Here is a 19,687-nt window from a genome sequence, read left to right as displayed (position 1 = left end):
AATCGGAAACTGAAAAAAATGACTTTTTTTGAGAATTTTTATTTCGAAAACTATTGATTCTACAAGAAAAAGTCATTTATTCAAAATTGTAGAGAAAATGTCAATTTTTTATAATATTAAAAAAAAAGTTAAGAAAAATTAATTTTTCAATAATTTGTTTAAACAATAACTTTTTATTGTTAAAAAAAAGAGCAAAGGACATCATGGAATTTTCTAGAAAAATTATTTTCTTAAAATTTGAACCTTCCTTAATAAATGGTTAAATTTTTAAAGAAGTGATTTTTGATGTTTTTGAGAAAAAATTTTTTGAAGTTTGCGCTACGAGTTTTTGTGCGTTGCGCTAACTAAGCAGCGCCTATGTCAGTGTATTTTAAAAGATGATTTGACCTTTACTGCTCGCCCCTAATACATTTATTAATTATATACGTATATATTATTATTATAAACAGTTTAACAATATATTTTTAACTTTTTTAAAAATATTATTTTCCTTTTTTAACCCATTAATGGTCATGGGCACAGGAACGCAGGTTTAAAAAGTAATTATTGGGATCCTGGCATATGGTCTAATAATAATTTTTAACGTTAAAAATTAAAAAAAAAAATTTTGAACAATTTGTTATAAACAAATGAAGAAAAATTGATTTTCATAAAAAACTGATAGCGCCATTCGATTCGACGCAAAAACTACTACGAGAACGTATATTACACCCACATAGCACAATAGTATGAGGTAAGGTTATGTTGAGTACTAATCGTAAGGCTCATAAGGTTACACGCAAGAAGACTAGAGACAGGAGGACTAACTGCAGTAGTGGGGGTAGGACAAATATAGGGGGATTATGAAGGCGTGGTTAGATTGCGCCAAGTATCGTGTTTTGATTCTGCACTTCCACTCACACACGCGTGTCACGTATTCAAATATATAATGTAAGAGTGTTGAGATGTGCAGAACCGAAAACAAGATATTTGGCGCAATCTAACTACGCCTTCAGAACCCACCTAATACTGACTCACTGCTGTGAGTGAGAAAACAGCCGAGTTAGCCCTCCTGTCTCTAGTCTTCTTGGTTACACGATATTGCTGTGGTAGACCTAACGTGAACTAAAAACTTCCGCCATGGAGGTAAGGTTACATGTTAGAGTGTGGTAAGTATATATGATAAGGCTATGGTAACCTTACACGTTAAGGTTGAGATAACCAGGGATGGGTAAATGAAACAAACTCGAGGTTTTCTACGTATGTTACATAAATGAGTAACATACGTAACAAATTGTCGCAAACGTAGCAAACATCAAAGGTGCGTCATAACCTCACTTTTGTAAAATAATTATAAAATTAATAATTTATAGTTACATGTATAAAGTATATAAATTTCCAGTAGAATGATTTTGGATTCAATAAATTAAGTTATAAAAATTTAATGTAATAGATATTTGATCCAGTAGGAAGTCTTATAAACGTATAAATTAAGTAACGGATTTTTTATATTTTTAGGAACAGGAAAACAATCTAAAATGGAATTATCAAAAGAAGACTTTAGTCTGGGAATGTTTTTTTTTGGATGCAACATTCCATTTACGGTTGTGGAGTCCTATTTTTTAAAAAAAATTATTAATACTTTAAATCCAAACTACTTTCCTACTCTCCCGTTTTCTAATTTGGTAGGAGTAAAACTAAGTTGTTGAAAAAAGGGTTTATTAAGAGGCCTTCCACCTCGTTTCATTTTTAAAACAATAATTTCCAGGACTTATGATTAATTAAAAGAATAATAATAAACAAGGTCAAGTGCCGGATTGGCGACAACCAGAAAAATTGAGGTTATGTTTACTTCTGACTGACGTCATAAAATGTAACATACGTAGGGTAGCAAACCAAACGAGTTACATACATGCGTAACATACGTAACAAACCCGGGTAACATACATGAAGTATGTTACGTACCCATCCCTGGAGATAACCTTACACGTTAAGGTTGATGTAACCTTACACGTTAAGGTTGATGTAACGTTACACGTTAAGGTTGAGGTAACGTTACACGTTAAGGTTGAGTTAAGGTTATATGTCAAGGTTGAGGTAAGGTAATTATTAAGTTGTAAGGTTGAGGTAAGGTTAAGGTAAGGTTGTGATAAGTTTACCAGTTATGGAAAATATTGATAAAATAATTAATAATATAATAAATAAATATTAAATTAGAAAGTTAAGTTTGTTGCTCTTCTCTATTTTGGAAACCTGACATGAAGCAGAAAATTTTGAAAACAAATTTGGGGAGACTGGGATTCGAACCCGGGATCGACGCGCATAAACCAATCATTCTAACTAACTGAGCTAAGTGCAGAACTGTCAGAAGGAAAATCAATTTTGCCTTTAAGGTGAAGCAAGAATATGATTAACTCCTTAAAGGCAAAATTAATTTTCTTGCTACCAGTTCTCCACTTAGCTCAGTTAGTTAGGATGTTAGGTTTATGCGCGTCGATCCCGGGTTCGAATCCCAGTCCCCCCAAATTTGTTTTCAAAATTTTCTGCTTCATGTCAGGTTTCCAAAATAGAGAAGAGCAACAAACTTAACTTTCTAATTTAATATTTATTTATTATATTATTAATTATTTTGTCAATATTTTCCATAACTGGTAAACTTATCACAACCTTACCTTAACCTTACAACTTATTAATTACCTTACCTCAACCTTGACATATAACCTTAACTCAACCTTAACGTGTAATGATACCTCAACCTTAACGTGTAACGTTACCTCAACCATAACGTGTAAGGTTACCTCAACCTTAACGTGTAAGGTTACATCAACCTTAACGTGTAAGGTTACATCAACCTTAACGTGTAAGGTTATCTGAACCTTAACGTGTAAGGTTACCATAGCCTTATCATATATACTTACCACACTCTAACATGTAACCTTACCTCCATGGCGGAAGTTTTTAGTTCACGTTAGGTCTACCACAGCAATATCGTGTAACCTTATGAGCCTTACGATTAGTACTCAACATAACCTTACCTCATACTATTGTGCTATGTGGGCATAGGTAATTTTTAAAAAAAGACATATTATTGTAAAAGGGTCAGACCATTATATTTCAAATAAAGTCGTTGCGGCCTAATTTTTAAAAAAATTGATACTTTTAGAAATGAATCTGTATGATCTCTGAAGAACGAAATGAAAAGAATTTTATTAAAATATTTATTATTTTTCTTAAAATATGAGTGTAAAGTGGAGAAGGTGCGAAAAAATGGCACTTTTTTAGCAATTAGAAAATATTTAAAAAAAGTATTGAAAAATTCTTAAAAGTGCAAAAAGATTTATTGATTCATGTTTAAAATTAGTTGATTAATTATTCTTTAATAAAAAAAACTAGTAAAAATATAAAAATAATAGATAAAATATGTTTTTAAAGTCGATCCGTCAAATAACCTAATTTTGACGTTTTTATCAATTAATTACGAGAAGGTGGAACTATTGAATTAAATAAAAACTCACCGAATATAGAGTATTTTTGATGAACTTTCAGGATTTCTTATCACTTTTTTAATTTTTCCTATAAATATACAAGAAATTTTGAGTTGAAAGTACGCGATTTCTGAGTTGTTGCGTACTTTACAACTTAATAACTCCGTTAAAGAAAAATAAAAAAATTTGGCACTTTCAGAACTTCTAAATCACAACGAAATCTATACACTCAAAAATTTTCTTTTTGGTCCCGGGTCTAATTTAATAAATATAGAGGTTTAAAAATTGCACACTTTTTCAGGTTAAAACTATTTATTTTCTTAAAATTGAAGTTGGTTTTTTATTGTAAATCACGTTCCGATCATAGTGTTTAAATTAAAAGCCAACTTCAATTTTATAAGAAAATAAATAGTTTTAACCTGAAAAAGTGTGCAATTTTTAAACCTTTATATTTATTAAATTAGTTAACTTTCGTCTTTTATTCTGGGAGACAGTTTTCGTACAAGCTTTTGTACATAAATTAAAAATTCAATCGGAATTTTCTTCATAAGGGTTTTTTTTAGACAACAAACCTCAAAAACAATTTTTCTAAATGTTTTACAATTTTTTATGCAGGGGGTAAAAATCTAAAATTTTAGAGGATTGTTTTCTAGTTTTTTAGATAAAGAATCGAATGATTTTTGGTTTTTTACAATTAGTTCAATAGATTTCGAAAAAAGTGTCTCCCGTTATCAAAAATGGGTTTTCGAGAAAAACGCGTTTAAAGTTATTGTAATGTATTAAAGTGAGCTAAGAAACGGTCATAAAAATTGCTATAACTTTTTTTCTTTTGCATATTTTTTCAAAAATGTTTTGGGAAAGTAATTTTATGATACTAAGGAATATTTTACAGGAAACAAAGAAAGCTCTATTTTTTTTGAAATCCTTCGCCAGAAAGTCCCCTTAAAAAGAGTTCAAAACTTTGCATAATTTATAGTTTTTAATCACGATTTTTAAGAAAATTCTATTTTTCTGAAATAAATCAAAACAATTGGTATAATTTTTACTTTATAATCACAATTTTTGTAAAAAATGTTTTTTTAAAAATATTTCTTGTTACACATGTGCGCCCGTTTCTATTACAAAGAATATTGAGCCAGTTTCTGTGATTTTTAATTTGGGTTGAAGAAATTCTTCAAAAGAAATTGAGTTTTGTTTCATTTTATAAGACAATTATAAATACTTATACATATATTATTATATTGTTAAATGTCTATTGACATTAAAAGGAGAAATTACATGCGGCCGTTATTTTAGCTAGCTGAAAAATAATGTTTATTTTTGAAAAAATGAGGGGTTGAAAAAATGAGGGTTTGAAATTAAAAACTACACAAGATATGCTTTAAACTTCACTAGATAAAAATTAAAATCTATCATGTTTTCTCGAAATTATACTGATTTTAAATTAACAATTTCAAGCCATTCCCAGAAAATAAAAATTTTTACTTGATCGTTGTACATGGAATTGCTGTTATTAGCATTTTTTTAATAATTTTTAAAGTTTTATATTGGTAACGAAATAAATGAAAACCAATCAACTTTAAAATTGAAATGGTTACTGTCAAATAGTTGTCAGTTTCAGCTTCATATAACAATTATGGTAAAAAATATTTTAAAAATAATTTTGTTTATCTTTTTTTATATTCACAGGGTTCGTCTAATATCACTTAATGAACAAAGGCAAATAAATCACATGCAAGACTCGGGAATGCTTAGACTTTCTCTTCACAAAAACGAAGAGAAACAGGTAATGATTCTTGACAAACAACTGACTTATCCTCTAAGTGTTTCCGTAAATATGCAAGTAGTTACCCCTTTCTTGACCAACGAGGAAGAAAAATCAACAACAATAACAATTGTTTCGGATACATAGCTAATGGTGGATCTCTTAGCTTTTTAAATAACACATTATAAATTTAATATCAAAAAATCATTTTCATTTAAAATGAGAAACGGAAAAAGTGTTTTTTTTCTTGTAAATTACATTTGTCATAAAGTGAAAAAAGCACACGAAAAACATTACCTCAACTTATGTAGATATATACATATTCAATAGTATAATGTATATATTTATATATACAAATGTTTATTTAAAGTGAGAAAAATGAGTTTTTAATTTTAACTCATTCGCATAATCTGATGCTAAAATAATTTATGTAAAATGTACATAATGAAATTGTTTATTACTTAAATCGCTTCTACAAATAATTGACTGATTTTAAGTTGAATCGATAATTTGAGTTTCACGAAAAAAATTACTTGTTAACATTTAAAATGTACACAGGAATTTTTCATATCGTGTGTATTATCTCTAAAGGTAATTTGTGCAATTAACAAAACTAGTCTAAAGATCGTTAATATTTTCATGTAAACAGCGAAAATATTAATGCACAATATTAAGAAATGTTTCAAAGTATTCAGAGTAAACCCGCGTATCCGTTTTCCCGAATGTTAAAATTTTATAGAGCTGCCATATTTTTCAACATGTGTTCTAGAAGTACAATTTTTCATGTTTAAAAAGATGTCGAAAGTTAACTTTTTCCTAATTAATCGAGAGTTATTGAAGTACTCATTGCTACTCGACTGGTATTATCTCAATTGTCACTAATTCCAAACTATGAAAATATTAGGAAATTTTTAATAAAACTAAACACATTTGAAAGAAACAAATTTCGGGAGAATTGATTCGTGAGATTGTTCAGAAATCGTTTAAATCGTAAATTCTTAACGGTGCGAACAACTTTTATTTTAAGAAGTATGTAGTTTAGTTTCATTTTCAAGGTGAAATTTATACTTTACAAATTGCTAAAATCTTGAAAATTTCATATTTTAGACACAGTGTTGTTAAAAATTGTTCCAATTAAGCATTGTTTATTAGTACAAAAATTCTTTAGTTCACAAAAACTCGAAAGCTCAGGCTTATCGAAAACTGTCAACTGTCTACTCAATTAAATGTGCAGGTCTCGGATAGAATAAGTTTTTCGATTTTTTTTACTATTTTTTCAAGAAAAGGGGACTTTTTTGGCTTATTTTCAAAAAAGCGACTTTTTCGATTTTTCTTCCAAATAAGTATTACAACAAAATGCTACGTTTTTTTATAGAAAAATGTAACCGAAAAACTAGTAATGCACTTCGAGCGAGTCTCGTGAGAAAAATCGAGAATCTCGTGAAAAAAACAATGAAAACAATTGAATGTAATATTTGCATCTCTTTTCTTTTATGAAAGGACAGAGTCTCGTCGTGCATCTCTACAAAAAACCATGTTTTTCAAAGAATTTCGATAAATTTTTGTTTAAAAAATATTTGAATACTTATTGCTATTTCTTTGACCACTAGGAATTAAAATTTTATAATACTTTCAATGTAAAACTGGAAATTTTTTTTCAAATCAATTCTTATCAAAAAGTTGTACGAGAATTCAATTATTTAAATAAAAAAAATAACTAATAAAATAATTATTTCTAAAATTTGCAACTGTAACTCTACTTATGGATTTTTTTTAATTTGAGAAAGAAAATTCATAGACTATTTAACATTTTTAAAAATTTGATATTTTTTGAATATTTTGGATAAAATTTCCTTACTTTACTGTCCTTTCAAAATCCTGTTATTGTCAAAATTCTGGGGGAATTAAATTCACTAAAACACTAATCACTCTATTTACAAATTAATTGTCAAAATTTTGATACAGACAATTTGAGCTGTAAAACAATTTGGAATCAAAAAGCGATGGCTTTTTGATTTACGTGAGGACAGAATATCTCGATTATTATTATAACTATAGCATAACTACACTACACTATTGAAAACTTTAAGAATTTTTAAAGAAAAATAATGTAATTAATAATTTTTTTAAATACAAATTTTAATATTTTTATATTTTTGCTTCCCTTAAATTTTCAAACAATTTATATATTTCTAAAGAATTCTACTTAAACATTTCTAATTATTTTCTAAAGTTTTAACTAAAATTCTTTTTTAAATCAATTCTTAACAGAGTTCAACTACGAGAGTTCAATTATTTAAATACAAAAATAAATAATTCATAAAATAATTAAGTATTTTTAAAAAATTTTTACTCCACTTATTTTATTATTTACAAATTAACTGTCAAACTTTTGATATAACAATTCGAACTACAAAACAAAAAATTGAAATAAAAAAACACTAACTTCATGTGAGGAACAGATTATCTCGATTATTATTGGATCAGTCCACTGACTTTCGTCTAAAAGTCGTTGCGATCATATTTTCAAAAAATCTAATTTTAATATTTTTGAAACTCGATTCCTTTTATAATATTAATTATCAAAAGTTGATGGTTCACGATGTGATTTCGTAACCATAAATTTTTCAGTTTTTTTAAAAAAATTATTATTCAATAACTATTAAATATAGTATTAACATTTAATCACTAAAAATATAAACCATTTCATTCTGTACGTACTAATGATGGAAATTAAAAAAAATTTTATTATTTGTGGACAGAATGAATATCTTAGAAAAATTATGTACAAAAAAAGCTTTTTTTAAGAAATGAAAAATAAGAACAATTTTATTAATTAATTATACAAAATACGGACTTTACGGACCGAAAATGAAAAATTACGGACAAAAATATAACCAATCCGAGTTAAATAAGAGATCATTTTACTATAAAAACTATAAATTAAATTTTTTATAAATATAAAACATGAAGATATCGATAACTCCGAGTCTTCGACTCGGAATGATCCATTTCTTCATGTTTTATAATAATTAAAGATGACCGAAAAATAAAATCATTTACAATTCAATTATTATTTACAAAAATTTTTATTATTGGATCAGTCCACTGACTTTCGTCTAAAAGTCGTTGCGATCATATTTTCAAAAAATCTAATTTTAATATTTTTGAAACTCGATTCCTTTTATAATATTAATTATCAAAAGTTGATGGTTCACGATGTGATTTCGTAACCATAAATTTTTCAGTTTTTTTAAAAAAATTATTATTCAATAACTATTAAATATAGTATTAACATTTAATCACTAAAAATATAAACCATTTCATTCTGTACGTACTAATGATGGAAATTAAAAAAAATTTTATTATTTATGGACAAAAAGTGATTTTGAAATTTTTTTTCTTGAAAAAATTCCACATTTTTTTGACTGAAAACTTTTTTGTCGGACCTCTAAAAAATTTGTGGTTTTGTAAATATTTTTTTAAGGACGTAATGTATCTTCTATTGAAAATTGACGAAGGTGTTTTTCTTCGTTTTCGAAATGATAATTATATAAATATGGTTTCAACGACTTTCAGAAGAAAGTCATTGGATTGACCCAATATAATAATAATTTAGAAAAAAATTTAATTAAAAATTCTAGAAAATAATTATATTTTGGAAAGATTAGAGTTGTAGTTTTTAGAAATAATGAAATTTCAGAAAATTGAAAGTTAAAATTTATATTTTTTTTTTCTTGTGGAAAAATAAATAAAAAGTACAGATTGAAATATTTTTTTCAAAAAAATTATGATGCCTCTGAAGTTAGCGTCAAAAACTATTATTTGTAGTTTTTAGAGATTAAAATATCACTAATTTTACTTATTTCATTCAATTTGTAAATTAAAAAACGATAAGAATTTTTTCGATTTCGTAACTTCAGGGATGTAAAGTTTTGAATAATTTAACTTAGAAATCAGTGAAAGGCCAGGGAAATACAAACTGAAATTTTTATGACAATACTAAATAAAATAAAGAATTTTTTCTACTTTTTTTTCTTTCTTTAATCGACTAAAACAACATTTTTTTCGTCTTAAAGTCATAGTTATTAACTCTAAGACGATTTCTTCACCTTAAATGAAGCTATTAAACTTTTCTACTACATACTTCTTTTTTCACAACTTACGCCATAGGTAGCTTTCTAGTCTTTATTAATAATAATTGTAATTTGTATGTTTATGTGAACATAGTTGCACACAAAGCGAAGGTGAGCTATTCCAGAAATAACTTTGTGACTATTTTTAAACAACACTATCCAACACTGATTTTACCCCTTGAATAATTCTGGTCACTTTCGATAGATTTTTTCACATATTGCAAATGTTTTTATACTAGTCACAAATTCATCTTTGGAATTACCAGGAAGTATCAAAATCGTTGGAGTGACCCTAGTATTTAAGTCAATCCTTAAAAGAGATAAAACAGTATCAGCTACTTTGAGAATGCTTGAAAATTATATTTTTTATTGTTACATAAAATTTTTTATAATTCATAATATTTTTTTGTACTTTCGATAGATCTACAACGGTTTGAATCTGTTTAGTGTAAATAAAATCGTCATTCCAAATAACGATTTTATAATATTCCTTTTTACGATTTACGAGTAATCAACGTTATCAAGGTGATATCATTTGGAATATTAAAATTAGGTACTAAGTCAAAATTGTATTTTTTTATAAAATAACAAAAATATGTAAATTTGGCACATTGAGAAGAATAGTGTAAAGTCATACGAAAACATGGAAATATTATCGTCTTGTGCTTCTTAATAAAAGTATTTATTGTAGTCTAATTGCATCTGTAGCAATATTACGATATCTCAAATTTTCAGTTTTGCAAGAAAAGTTGAAATCATTATTTTATAATTTACTGAATTGATTACCTTTCTTTCTTTAATAAATAAATAAATCACCGTCTATTCAAAAAAATTTTTATTTATAAATTAAATAAAATTCAAATTTTACACTGTAAACAATTTTTTCTATAATTATACTTTTACCACTTTGAGCGATGGTACGAATACTACCCACTATTGACAAAATAAAATATAAGCTTTTACCAAATGTTTCCTGACTTACAAATTTTAACGAAATTGGCTCATCTCTAAAGGTGGGTTCATTTAAAATGTAAATTTTTTTATAATTGTTTCATATCATTTTATATTATTTCTACAATCAAAGTAGTAAAAGAACAAAAAATTTGTTGATACTTCAATTTTAAAATGGTATTATTTTTTTTTTATTACATTGTTTACCATTACTATTTCTTTGTAAATTTATCGATGTTTTGTGGTATATTTTATATTAAAACATGAAATCCGTATGTGAAGACTTGCCAACACAATGCGTCAATTTAAATAATATTCTGTAATTACTCTTTAAATGCAATTTATCGTATTACATACATTAAGTATTTATAATTTTCATACTTTTTTTATGAAAAAGAAAAATATTGTAAAGATCAATTTACTATAATGATTTTTTTATAAAATACAGAAGTCTTTATGAGACATAAAACATTTAATGTGATTGTTAATACAAATTCATTTTTAATTTTTATGTATTTTAGAAACAATTTGTCTTAATTAATCTTTATGAAAGAGTTTCGGTGAAATCGGTGCCTTTGGAAATGAAGAAATCTTCTAATATTTATAAAAAGGTGTATAAAATAGTAATGCTATTTTTATTAACTTATTTAAAGAAGAATTTTTTTTTTATTTTTGAATTTGTATTGTATGTATTGAAAAAAAATTTGTTTTAATTATAGAGGGGGCTGGTTTAATTACTGAAAGAAATGAAAAAATCCGAAAAATAAATTGTAATAAAATATTTATACTGATTGTATGGTACTTTTATAATTTGATTTTTATTATTTTAAAATATTTCGAAGAAGTGCCAATTTGCTTTTGCCCCTTAGATGGATTAAAAACTTTATAATTGTAACATAATTTTCCCTATTGAGCTGAATATGTAATTGTTACGAAGATGTATTTTACATTTTATAATAAACAATTTATATATAAAAGGTGAGAAATTTTGGTCTATTTAATTATTCAAATCCACAATTACGATTTTATTACCATACTAACTGGTGAAGCTTTCAGTATCAGTATTCTTTCAATGTATTCAAAGTGCCTATCTATATACAAAAACTTTTTTCAAAAAAATAAATTCTTAACCAAAATTTAGCCCCATCAGAAAATGTTTAGAAATACATTGTACTCTCTAAATCTCAAACAGCGATAATAATTTGCTAATTGTCAAGTAATTGGTTATTTGAATCTAATAAATTACTTGCAGTTTTTGATTCAAAAATAAATACTTTCCTAATTTAGATGAGATTATAATTAGAAATTTTTTCACTCATTTTGTAAACATTTTTTGAAACTTCAAATAATTATCATAAATATGAAAAAAATATATTTAAAGAATTTTTATAAAATACCGTTAAAATTATCTTTCTTGAAATTTTCCGGCAAAAATTAGAAAAATACCAGTATCTTCGAAAAAATATTTCTGAATATTTTCTAAAAAATTAAGGAAAATAAGAAAAAGTATATATAATATCCCTTTTTCCAAAAAACAACTGAAATTTTTTTATAAAATTTGTACAGAAAGTACAGAAGTACATGAAGTACAGAAATTATGTTGATTTTTTTCATTTATTTCTCAAAAAACGGAAGTTTTGATATAAAAAATCGTGATTAGAAAATAGAAATTATACAAAGGTTTTGACTTTCTTTTTAAATACTTAAGAGATTTTGTAAAATAATTGTGATAAAGAAATAGAAATTATGGAAATTTTTTCATTAATTTTAAAAACAAATTTATTATTTCGTTAAATATTGTAATTAAAGAATATATTTCAGGGTGCGTCTCGGTTAAAAACTCAAAAAACCCTACCCGGTACATTTTTATGAAGTATATGCAAGGTTAATTTTTAAAAATTGAAAAATTCTTTGGAAACTTGCTGGATACAAATTTGAAGTTGATTTTAAAAACAAAATTATTTTCTTCAAAAAATCAAAAAAAAATTTTATTTTGAACATTTAAAAAAAAAATTGTGGTTCTATTCAAGTGGTACACAAGATTTTTTTTTCTTGTTTCACTCTCTTAAGTGTCCCAGTTTATAAAAAAAAAACTATAGCCTACATGATTTCAGGGTGTGTGACGGTGAAAACCTTAAAAAAACCCTACCCGGTACATTTTTATGTAGTATATGACTGGTTAATTTTTAAAAGTTGAACAAATTCTTTTGAAACTTCTTAAGGGGTTGTTGGGGTTGCTTCATTCAAATGTGAAGTTGATTTTCAAAAAAACAATTTTTTCTTCAAAAAATAAAAAAAAATTATTTTGAAATTTAAATAAAAATTTTTTTTATTCTATTGAATAATAAACTATCAATCAGCTCTTTTCACGGCTAACTCGATATTTATTAGTCTTTTTGCCAACTTCAGATTCAAATGTAGCAACCGCAACAACCCCTTAACAAGTTTCAAAAGAATTTGTTCAATTTTTAGAAACTAACCAGTCATGTACTACATAAAAATGTACCGGGTAGGGTTTTTTAAGGTTTTCACCGTCACACACCCTGAAATCATGTAGTTTTTTTTATAAACTGGGACACTTAAGAGAGTAAAACAAGAAAAAAAATCTTGTGTACCACTTGAATAGAATGCTTTATCATTAAACTTCGTTTTTAAATAACTTTTATAAATTTAATCCAATTGAACTTTTATTATATATTTTTGAAAAGGTTTTTTCCTCAACTTTAAGAATATGAAATCCAATTTAAAATATTTTTTTAAAAACAGTGTCTTTTTTTAATTTTAAGAAAAAAAATTCAATTTTTCCTTTTAAGGCCGGATTAAAAAAAAACTTTTTTTTCTTAAAAAATAGCATTTTTTAAGTACTTTAAAACCACTTGTTAATAAAAATGGGATCTGCATATTTTAAAGGTCAAATTTAAATGTTTCTACTTAAAAAATTATTTAATTAACTGTATTTTATCAAATTTATGCTTGGAAAGGACTAGTCCTATTTTTCTTGTATATAGATTTAAAGCACAAATAAAAACTATCTTTTTATCAGCGAAGAAATTTTTTTAGTAGTTTTTATTTAAAAAATGGGAACCTTTTCTTAATTTTAGAAAAGTTTTAATAAGAAATAGGTTAGTTAAACCAAACAAGTGAAAGCGCATATTCTCTATTCCAATAATTGATTCTAACATAACCAAATAGGTGTTGTAAGCAAAAATAATAATTTTTTAAGTAGAAAAACTCAAATTTGTCCTTTAAAATGTGCAGATCCCATTTTCATTAATACGCGGTTTTAAAGTACGTTAAAAATGCTATTATTTGAGAAAAAAAATTTTTTTTAGTCCGGCCTTAAAAGGTAAAATTGATTTTTTTTTCTTAAAATTAAAAAAAGACACTGTTTTTAAAAAAATATTTTAAATTGGATTTCATATTCTTAAAGTTGAGGAAAAAACCTTTTCAAAAATATATAATAAAAGTTCAATTGGATTAAATTTATAAAAGTTATTTAAAAACGAAGTTTAATGATAAAGCATGAAAGTAAAAAATTCGAGCTCCTGAATCTTAGAAACGCATCCCTGTAGGGTCCCATCGTTTAGTAATTAAGCGTAGGTCTATCAGGACTACCATTTGGGAAAGTATCAACCCGATCCCAAAACTGTTTTTTTTAGGTGAGAACAGTTGAGGAATTTTGCCCTCTATACTTATCCGGCTATACCCTTTATAGATTCTTTTCCCTTTATTTCTAAAAGAAAAATTGGAATTTTGTTTAAAAATTACAGATGGAAAAATATTGTTAGAAAAAAATTTGAAAAAATTACATTCGTTAGAAAAAGTAGATTTAGAAATTCAGCTTCATTAAAAAAAAAGTTTTAGAAAATAAAAAATTATAAATTTCGTTTTAGAAAAACTGTACCCCGATCGACTTTAGTTGTGGACAGAATGAATATCTTAGAAAAATTATGTACAAAAAAAGCTTTTTTTAAGAAATGAAAAATAAGAACAATTTTATTAATTAATTATACAAAATACGGACTTTACGGACCGAAAATGAAAAATTACGGACAAAAATATAACCAATCCGAGTTAAATAAGAGATCATTTTACTATAAAAACTATAAATTAAATTTTTTATAAATATAAAACATGAAGATATCGATAACTCCGAGTCTTCGACTCGGAATGATCCATTTCTTCATGTTTTATAATAATTAAAGATGACCGAAAAATAAAATCATTTACAATTCAATTATTATTTACAAAAATTTTTAACTACAATTCTTCTTTACATCGATTATTTTTAATAATTTTCGAAAAAATTCTTTGACAATTTTCAAATCCATTTGTTTACAATTTTCAATTTTACGAGATTTCAATTATTCGTAAATTCTTCAATTAAATAAATATTAGAAAATAAAAACTTTAAATAAGATTAAAAACATCCAATTAAACTTTTTCAAAAAAATTAATTTCAAAATTCAATTATTTCTAGAAATTCATATTGCTTTTAATATTCAATTATTATCTAAAATTTTAACTGAAATTAATTTTTAAATCAATTTTTATTAGAAAATTCTACTAGGATTTAATTATTTAAAAAAATAAATAATTTATTGAATAACTGAATGTTTCTTAAAATTGAATTCTCATAAAGAATTTTATCAACAAATATTTAAATAATTAAATTATGTTGAAGAATTTTATTAAAATTTTTAAGAATAATTACATTTTTGGAGGAATTTGAATCCCTAAGATCCCTAAGAAGAATTTTATTACTTTTGAACAATATTTAATTTTTGCGAAGAATATAATAATATTCTCTACTTTTGATAATAATTTAATTTTTGCAATAATTTGTAACTTTTACAAAATTGAATTTTTTTTTCGTGTTTTTAGCTAAACATCTTCTATAAATCCATTATTTTTAATAATTTTTGAAAAAGTATTTTAAGAATTTTCAAATTCATTTGTTTACAATTCAATTTTACAAAATTTTAATTAATCGTAAATTTTTCAATTAAATTCATATTAAAAAATAAAAACTTAAAATAATATTAAAAAAATCCGCAATTAAAGTTTCACAAAAAAGAATTAATTCCACAGAATTGTTAGTTAAAAATATGAAAAATTCAAATTTCCAAAGATTTTAATCTGAAACCTTTTGAAGATCCAATTATTTCTAAAAATTTACTCTCTAATGCTTTTAAAATTCAATTATAATCTAAAAGTTTAACTGAAATCCATTTTGAAATCAATGTTTATGAGAAAATTCTACTAGTATTCAATTATTTATATACAAAAATAACAATTTATTGAATAATTGCATGTTTCTTAGAATTGAATTCTCATAAAGAATTTTATCTATAAATTTTTAAATAACTAAATTCGGTTGACGAATTTTAACAAAATTTTTAAGAATTTTTTCCAGGAATTGAAATTTTGATGAGAATTTTGAAATATTTTTGAACATAATCATTTGTAATTTCTCTGAAATTATCGCACAATTTACAAACGGACCTTTTTTAAAAAAAACGGACTTTTACGGGATTTACGGACCTAGTTCGAGCCCTGAATAAGGCACTTGTTTATGCCATAAGAAAAAAACTGGTGATTCATGCATATTTTTCTTTACTTTTGTAGAAAATTTTTTACGCATCTTTGAGGTAAGTAAGTTTTAGTCATTCTGTACATGAAATAAGATAAATTTTCCCAGGGAAATAAATAAATAAATCACAAATTTTATGATAATAAAATTTTATTACCTAATCTCATCTGTATTTATCTATAATATTTTAAAAACAAATTATTAACAGTAAACTCATGGAATGAAACTGAATAATCACTGAAATAAATCAAACCAAACATTATTTACAAGCATTTGAATGTAGCGTATAATATTTTTGGGCTTATACGATAACAATACTCTTCATTAACATTTAATAAATCCACGCTTCTTAACATAAATGTGTACAAGATTTTTTTTCATTTTATATACTTATATATTTTCTTTTATGACACATTAAAACAAATTTCTATTTTAAAAAACATGCTTATCACAGGTGGAAGATGACTGCAAATTAAAAGATTCACCTGATATGTATACATAAAGAACTTCTAAGCATAAGAGCGACACTGAATCTAGAAAAACTGCAGAATTAACATTCATAAAAGAATCATAAAAGAATTCTTCAAAAATTTCAACTGTCGTTATAGAAAGCGGCAATAGTGTTATTCCAAAGTTATTACGATTAATGTAATTAATGTTATAAATAATTTATGTCGAAACATTTTAGTATTAACGCTTGCTTATAAATTTTCCAACACTTTCTTTATACAATGATAAGAATTATGACTAAAGATAGTGGGCGTTGTAAACTTTTAACGCAGCGGTTACAATTTTAAAATCAGTAAATAACGAATCTTTTTCTTATAAAGTATTTTTTAATTAATTTTAAAAATAATGCATTGTTGTGCCCGACAGGCACAACAAGGGTCAATAAAAATTATAAGTCATTTTTATTTAATTTATACATATAACAACATTTCTCATTAACTATTTATTCAAAATTTGTAATTTAAAAATATTTCCATTTTTATATTTTTTATCTTCTTTATTAAAAAATAATTCTTTTTTCCATTTCTTTTTTCTAAGAAAAATTTTAGAAATTTGTAAATTCAACATTGAAATGGATTATTCGAAATTTTCTGATTTTTCAAATATAAACCCGTAGGAGACAAAAATTACTCTAATTTCTTTAAAAAAAAAAAGAGTTTCATTATCTTTTTTACAATATTTTTACAATCATTTTTTCATGTAGAAATATAAACATTTTTTATCATAAGAAAAATTATGAACAATGTAAAAATTTGAAATAAAGAAATACATTCAGAATAAAGTAATATAATGCTAAGGGGTGGGTACTTTTAATTGTATCAAGAAAATAATTTAAATTGGGAATGTGAGGAATTCCTCACAAAAAATTACCTCAAAAATAATATTGTGGAATATTTAAATTATTTTCTTGATATTGTTAAAATATCGGTGTACCCTCCCCTTGAACATAAAATGAGGATTATTTTATCTGAATATAAAGTCAAATTCTTTACAAATAAAAAAGATATCTATAATTTAGAAAATCTTATTTTTTATTCACTATGTTTTTAATAATCTGAATGAATAAAAAAATTATAAAATTTGGTCCATTTTTGTCTTTTAATAAATTCAAACGATCTTTAATGGAACAAAATAAAAAAAATATTAATTTTTACTATAAGCTGAAAATAAATTGTTTATATTAAAGTCATTTTTTAAATAAAACAAATATCTGTAAAAATTCGATAAAATAATTGAATTTTTTTACTTCTTGTAAAGTCTCAATAAATCTTGATTTTTCCATATACTAGCTCCTCCGACGGCCGCAAGCGGCCGTCTACGGTGCTAGTTTTTATATGTCCATTGTCCAAGTCCATTATTTCATTAATAATAATATTCAAATTTTTTCAGTTAATAATTTGCTTATTTATATTTGAAATATTGACGTTTTTTTTGACAATGCAAAATAAGATTTATTATGAGTACTTTCTCTTAACAAAAATAAAATTTATATATTCGCGCTCTTTTTAAATAACATACGACTGCAGCGACACCTTCACATGTACAAACAATTTTAAAAACACCCTTCTATTAAGATTTTACATTCTCATTGCCCATTCTTTACTTCGATACTTTTCGATACATTCGACCTTTCCACTCCATGTCTTTTTTAAGAAAGGATTATATTTTTACAATATTTCATCATTACCTTTTAACATTTCAAAAAAAATTATTGGAACTAGTAAACCTTTTTTATTCAGAAAAATTACATTCAAATCGGTAATATGAGATTATAAAAATCAAAATATAAATTTTGATTCATAATTCTTATTTTTTGTATAATATACACTTAAACATTTTCTTATTTATACTCAATATTTATATTATCAGTATAATAATATCTAAACAAGCGTTTTGACTTTTAGTTTGTCTAATTTCCTATAAGCCACATTTCATAAAATTATTATCAATAAACATTTTTATTCAAAATTTTGTAAACAGAATTTCATTAATATTTCTCTTTTAAAGTTTTGTTAGTTACAGTTATCTTATAATACAATAAAGTATTTTTGACAGTTAACAAAGACACTTTTGTTTTCTTTAATTTTTTGGAAGAATATAGAAGTCAGTCAAAGATCATGTAGGAAAATATACTTTATCAGGCAATATTATTTATAAATATTAAATCTACATGTAAGAACTGAAGACTTAAGACACTTTGTATTCGACAAAAACACTACCTATGTAACTTTCATTTAAACATAAATATTATAGTCTAAGAAAGTACTTTTTTGCTTTCTTATGTAATTAAAAAATTTTCAATTTACTTACATATTTTAATAGAGTGTAACATGCATATAAATAATTTAATCACTGACAGTAAAAACAACGGGACTAATTGTGAAAAATTTTCATTTCATTAAATATAGCACAAGTTTTTAGTTACTGTAATTTAACTGCAAATATTATTGAAAAATAGAATAGAAAATAAAAAACTTAAATAAGAATTAGAATTGTATAATTAAAGTTTCAAATGTTCATAACTAATATTTTTACAAATCTGTGCTTAACCCAAGAAAAATATTATGCAGGATTCACAGTCTTTTCTTCTATTCAGCTATTTTCCTTTTTCTAATAAATTTAATTAAAAATTTTTCCTATTTACCTAATTTTAAATTGAATGTTGCATGAATTATAGAAAATAATAAGCCTCTTATAATTTAGGATCAAAAACCTAAAATGCAAATTATTTTATTCTTCAGGGTTGCCATGCTTTTTCTGTACAAAAAATAAAAAAAATAAATTACATTTTTTGTTTAAAATTTAAAATTATTAAAATCGAAAATCATCTCTTCGTTTAAAATTGAAACTATATTTTTTATAAAATATAGATTATAACTCTTGAAATTCAACTTATAAAGTTTAAACATTCAGTAAATTTCAATTGTAGTAACATTCGTTGAATGTTACTCCAACGTTTCTTATTAATAAATTTCAAATTTATTTAATCACCCTTCATTATTTTATATTCAAAACAATAATATTTACTATAAAAAGATTAAAATCTCTTTCGAATTTGAACATAATTAATTGCGAAGTCTATTATGAATTTTACCGAGGTAAAATTAATTAATATTCTTTAACATATTTCCTCTTACTGCGTTTGGCTTTCTAATCAATTGAAAAAAATTCAAATAAATATTATCTATTATATGTTCAATACAACTTGAAAATTATTAATCACTATTCTTTAGTATTTTTATTGACAAATATTACCCCAAAGTTTCTA

At 24.5% G+C, this 19,687-nt stretch overlaps 1 protein-coding gene across 1 annotated transcript in view; it reads left to right on the top strand.

The window, feature by feature from the left end:
* Positions 1 to 6,902, top strand: part of LOC122509947 (protein germ cell-less) — a 129,150-nt gene extending 122,248 nt beyond the window's left edge. Inside the window, exon 7 of the mRNA XM_043624288.1 lies at positions 5,154 to 6,902. Within this exon, the coding sequence (XP_043480223.1) occupies positions 5,154 to 5,376 (223 nt within the window). The 3' untranslated portion in view covers positions 5,377 to 6,902. The remainder of the gene's footprint in view (positions 1 to 5,153) is intronic.
* The last annotated feature ends 12,785 nt before the right edge of the window (positions 6,903 to 19,687 follow it).

This window comes from Leptopilina heterotoma, unplaced genomic scaffold (assembly GCF_015476425.1).
Source record: "Leptopilina heterotoma isolate Lh14 unplaced genomic scaffold, ASM1547642v1 Lhet_65, whole genome shotgun sequence".
Classification (NCBI taxonomy): domain Eukaryota; kingdom Metazoa; phylum Arthropoda; class Insecta; order Hymenoptera; family Figitidae; genus Leptopilina; species Leptopilina heterotoma.
This window is presented reverse-complemented; position numbering and strand designations above follow the sequence as displayed.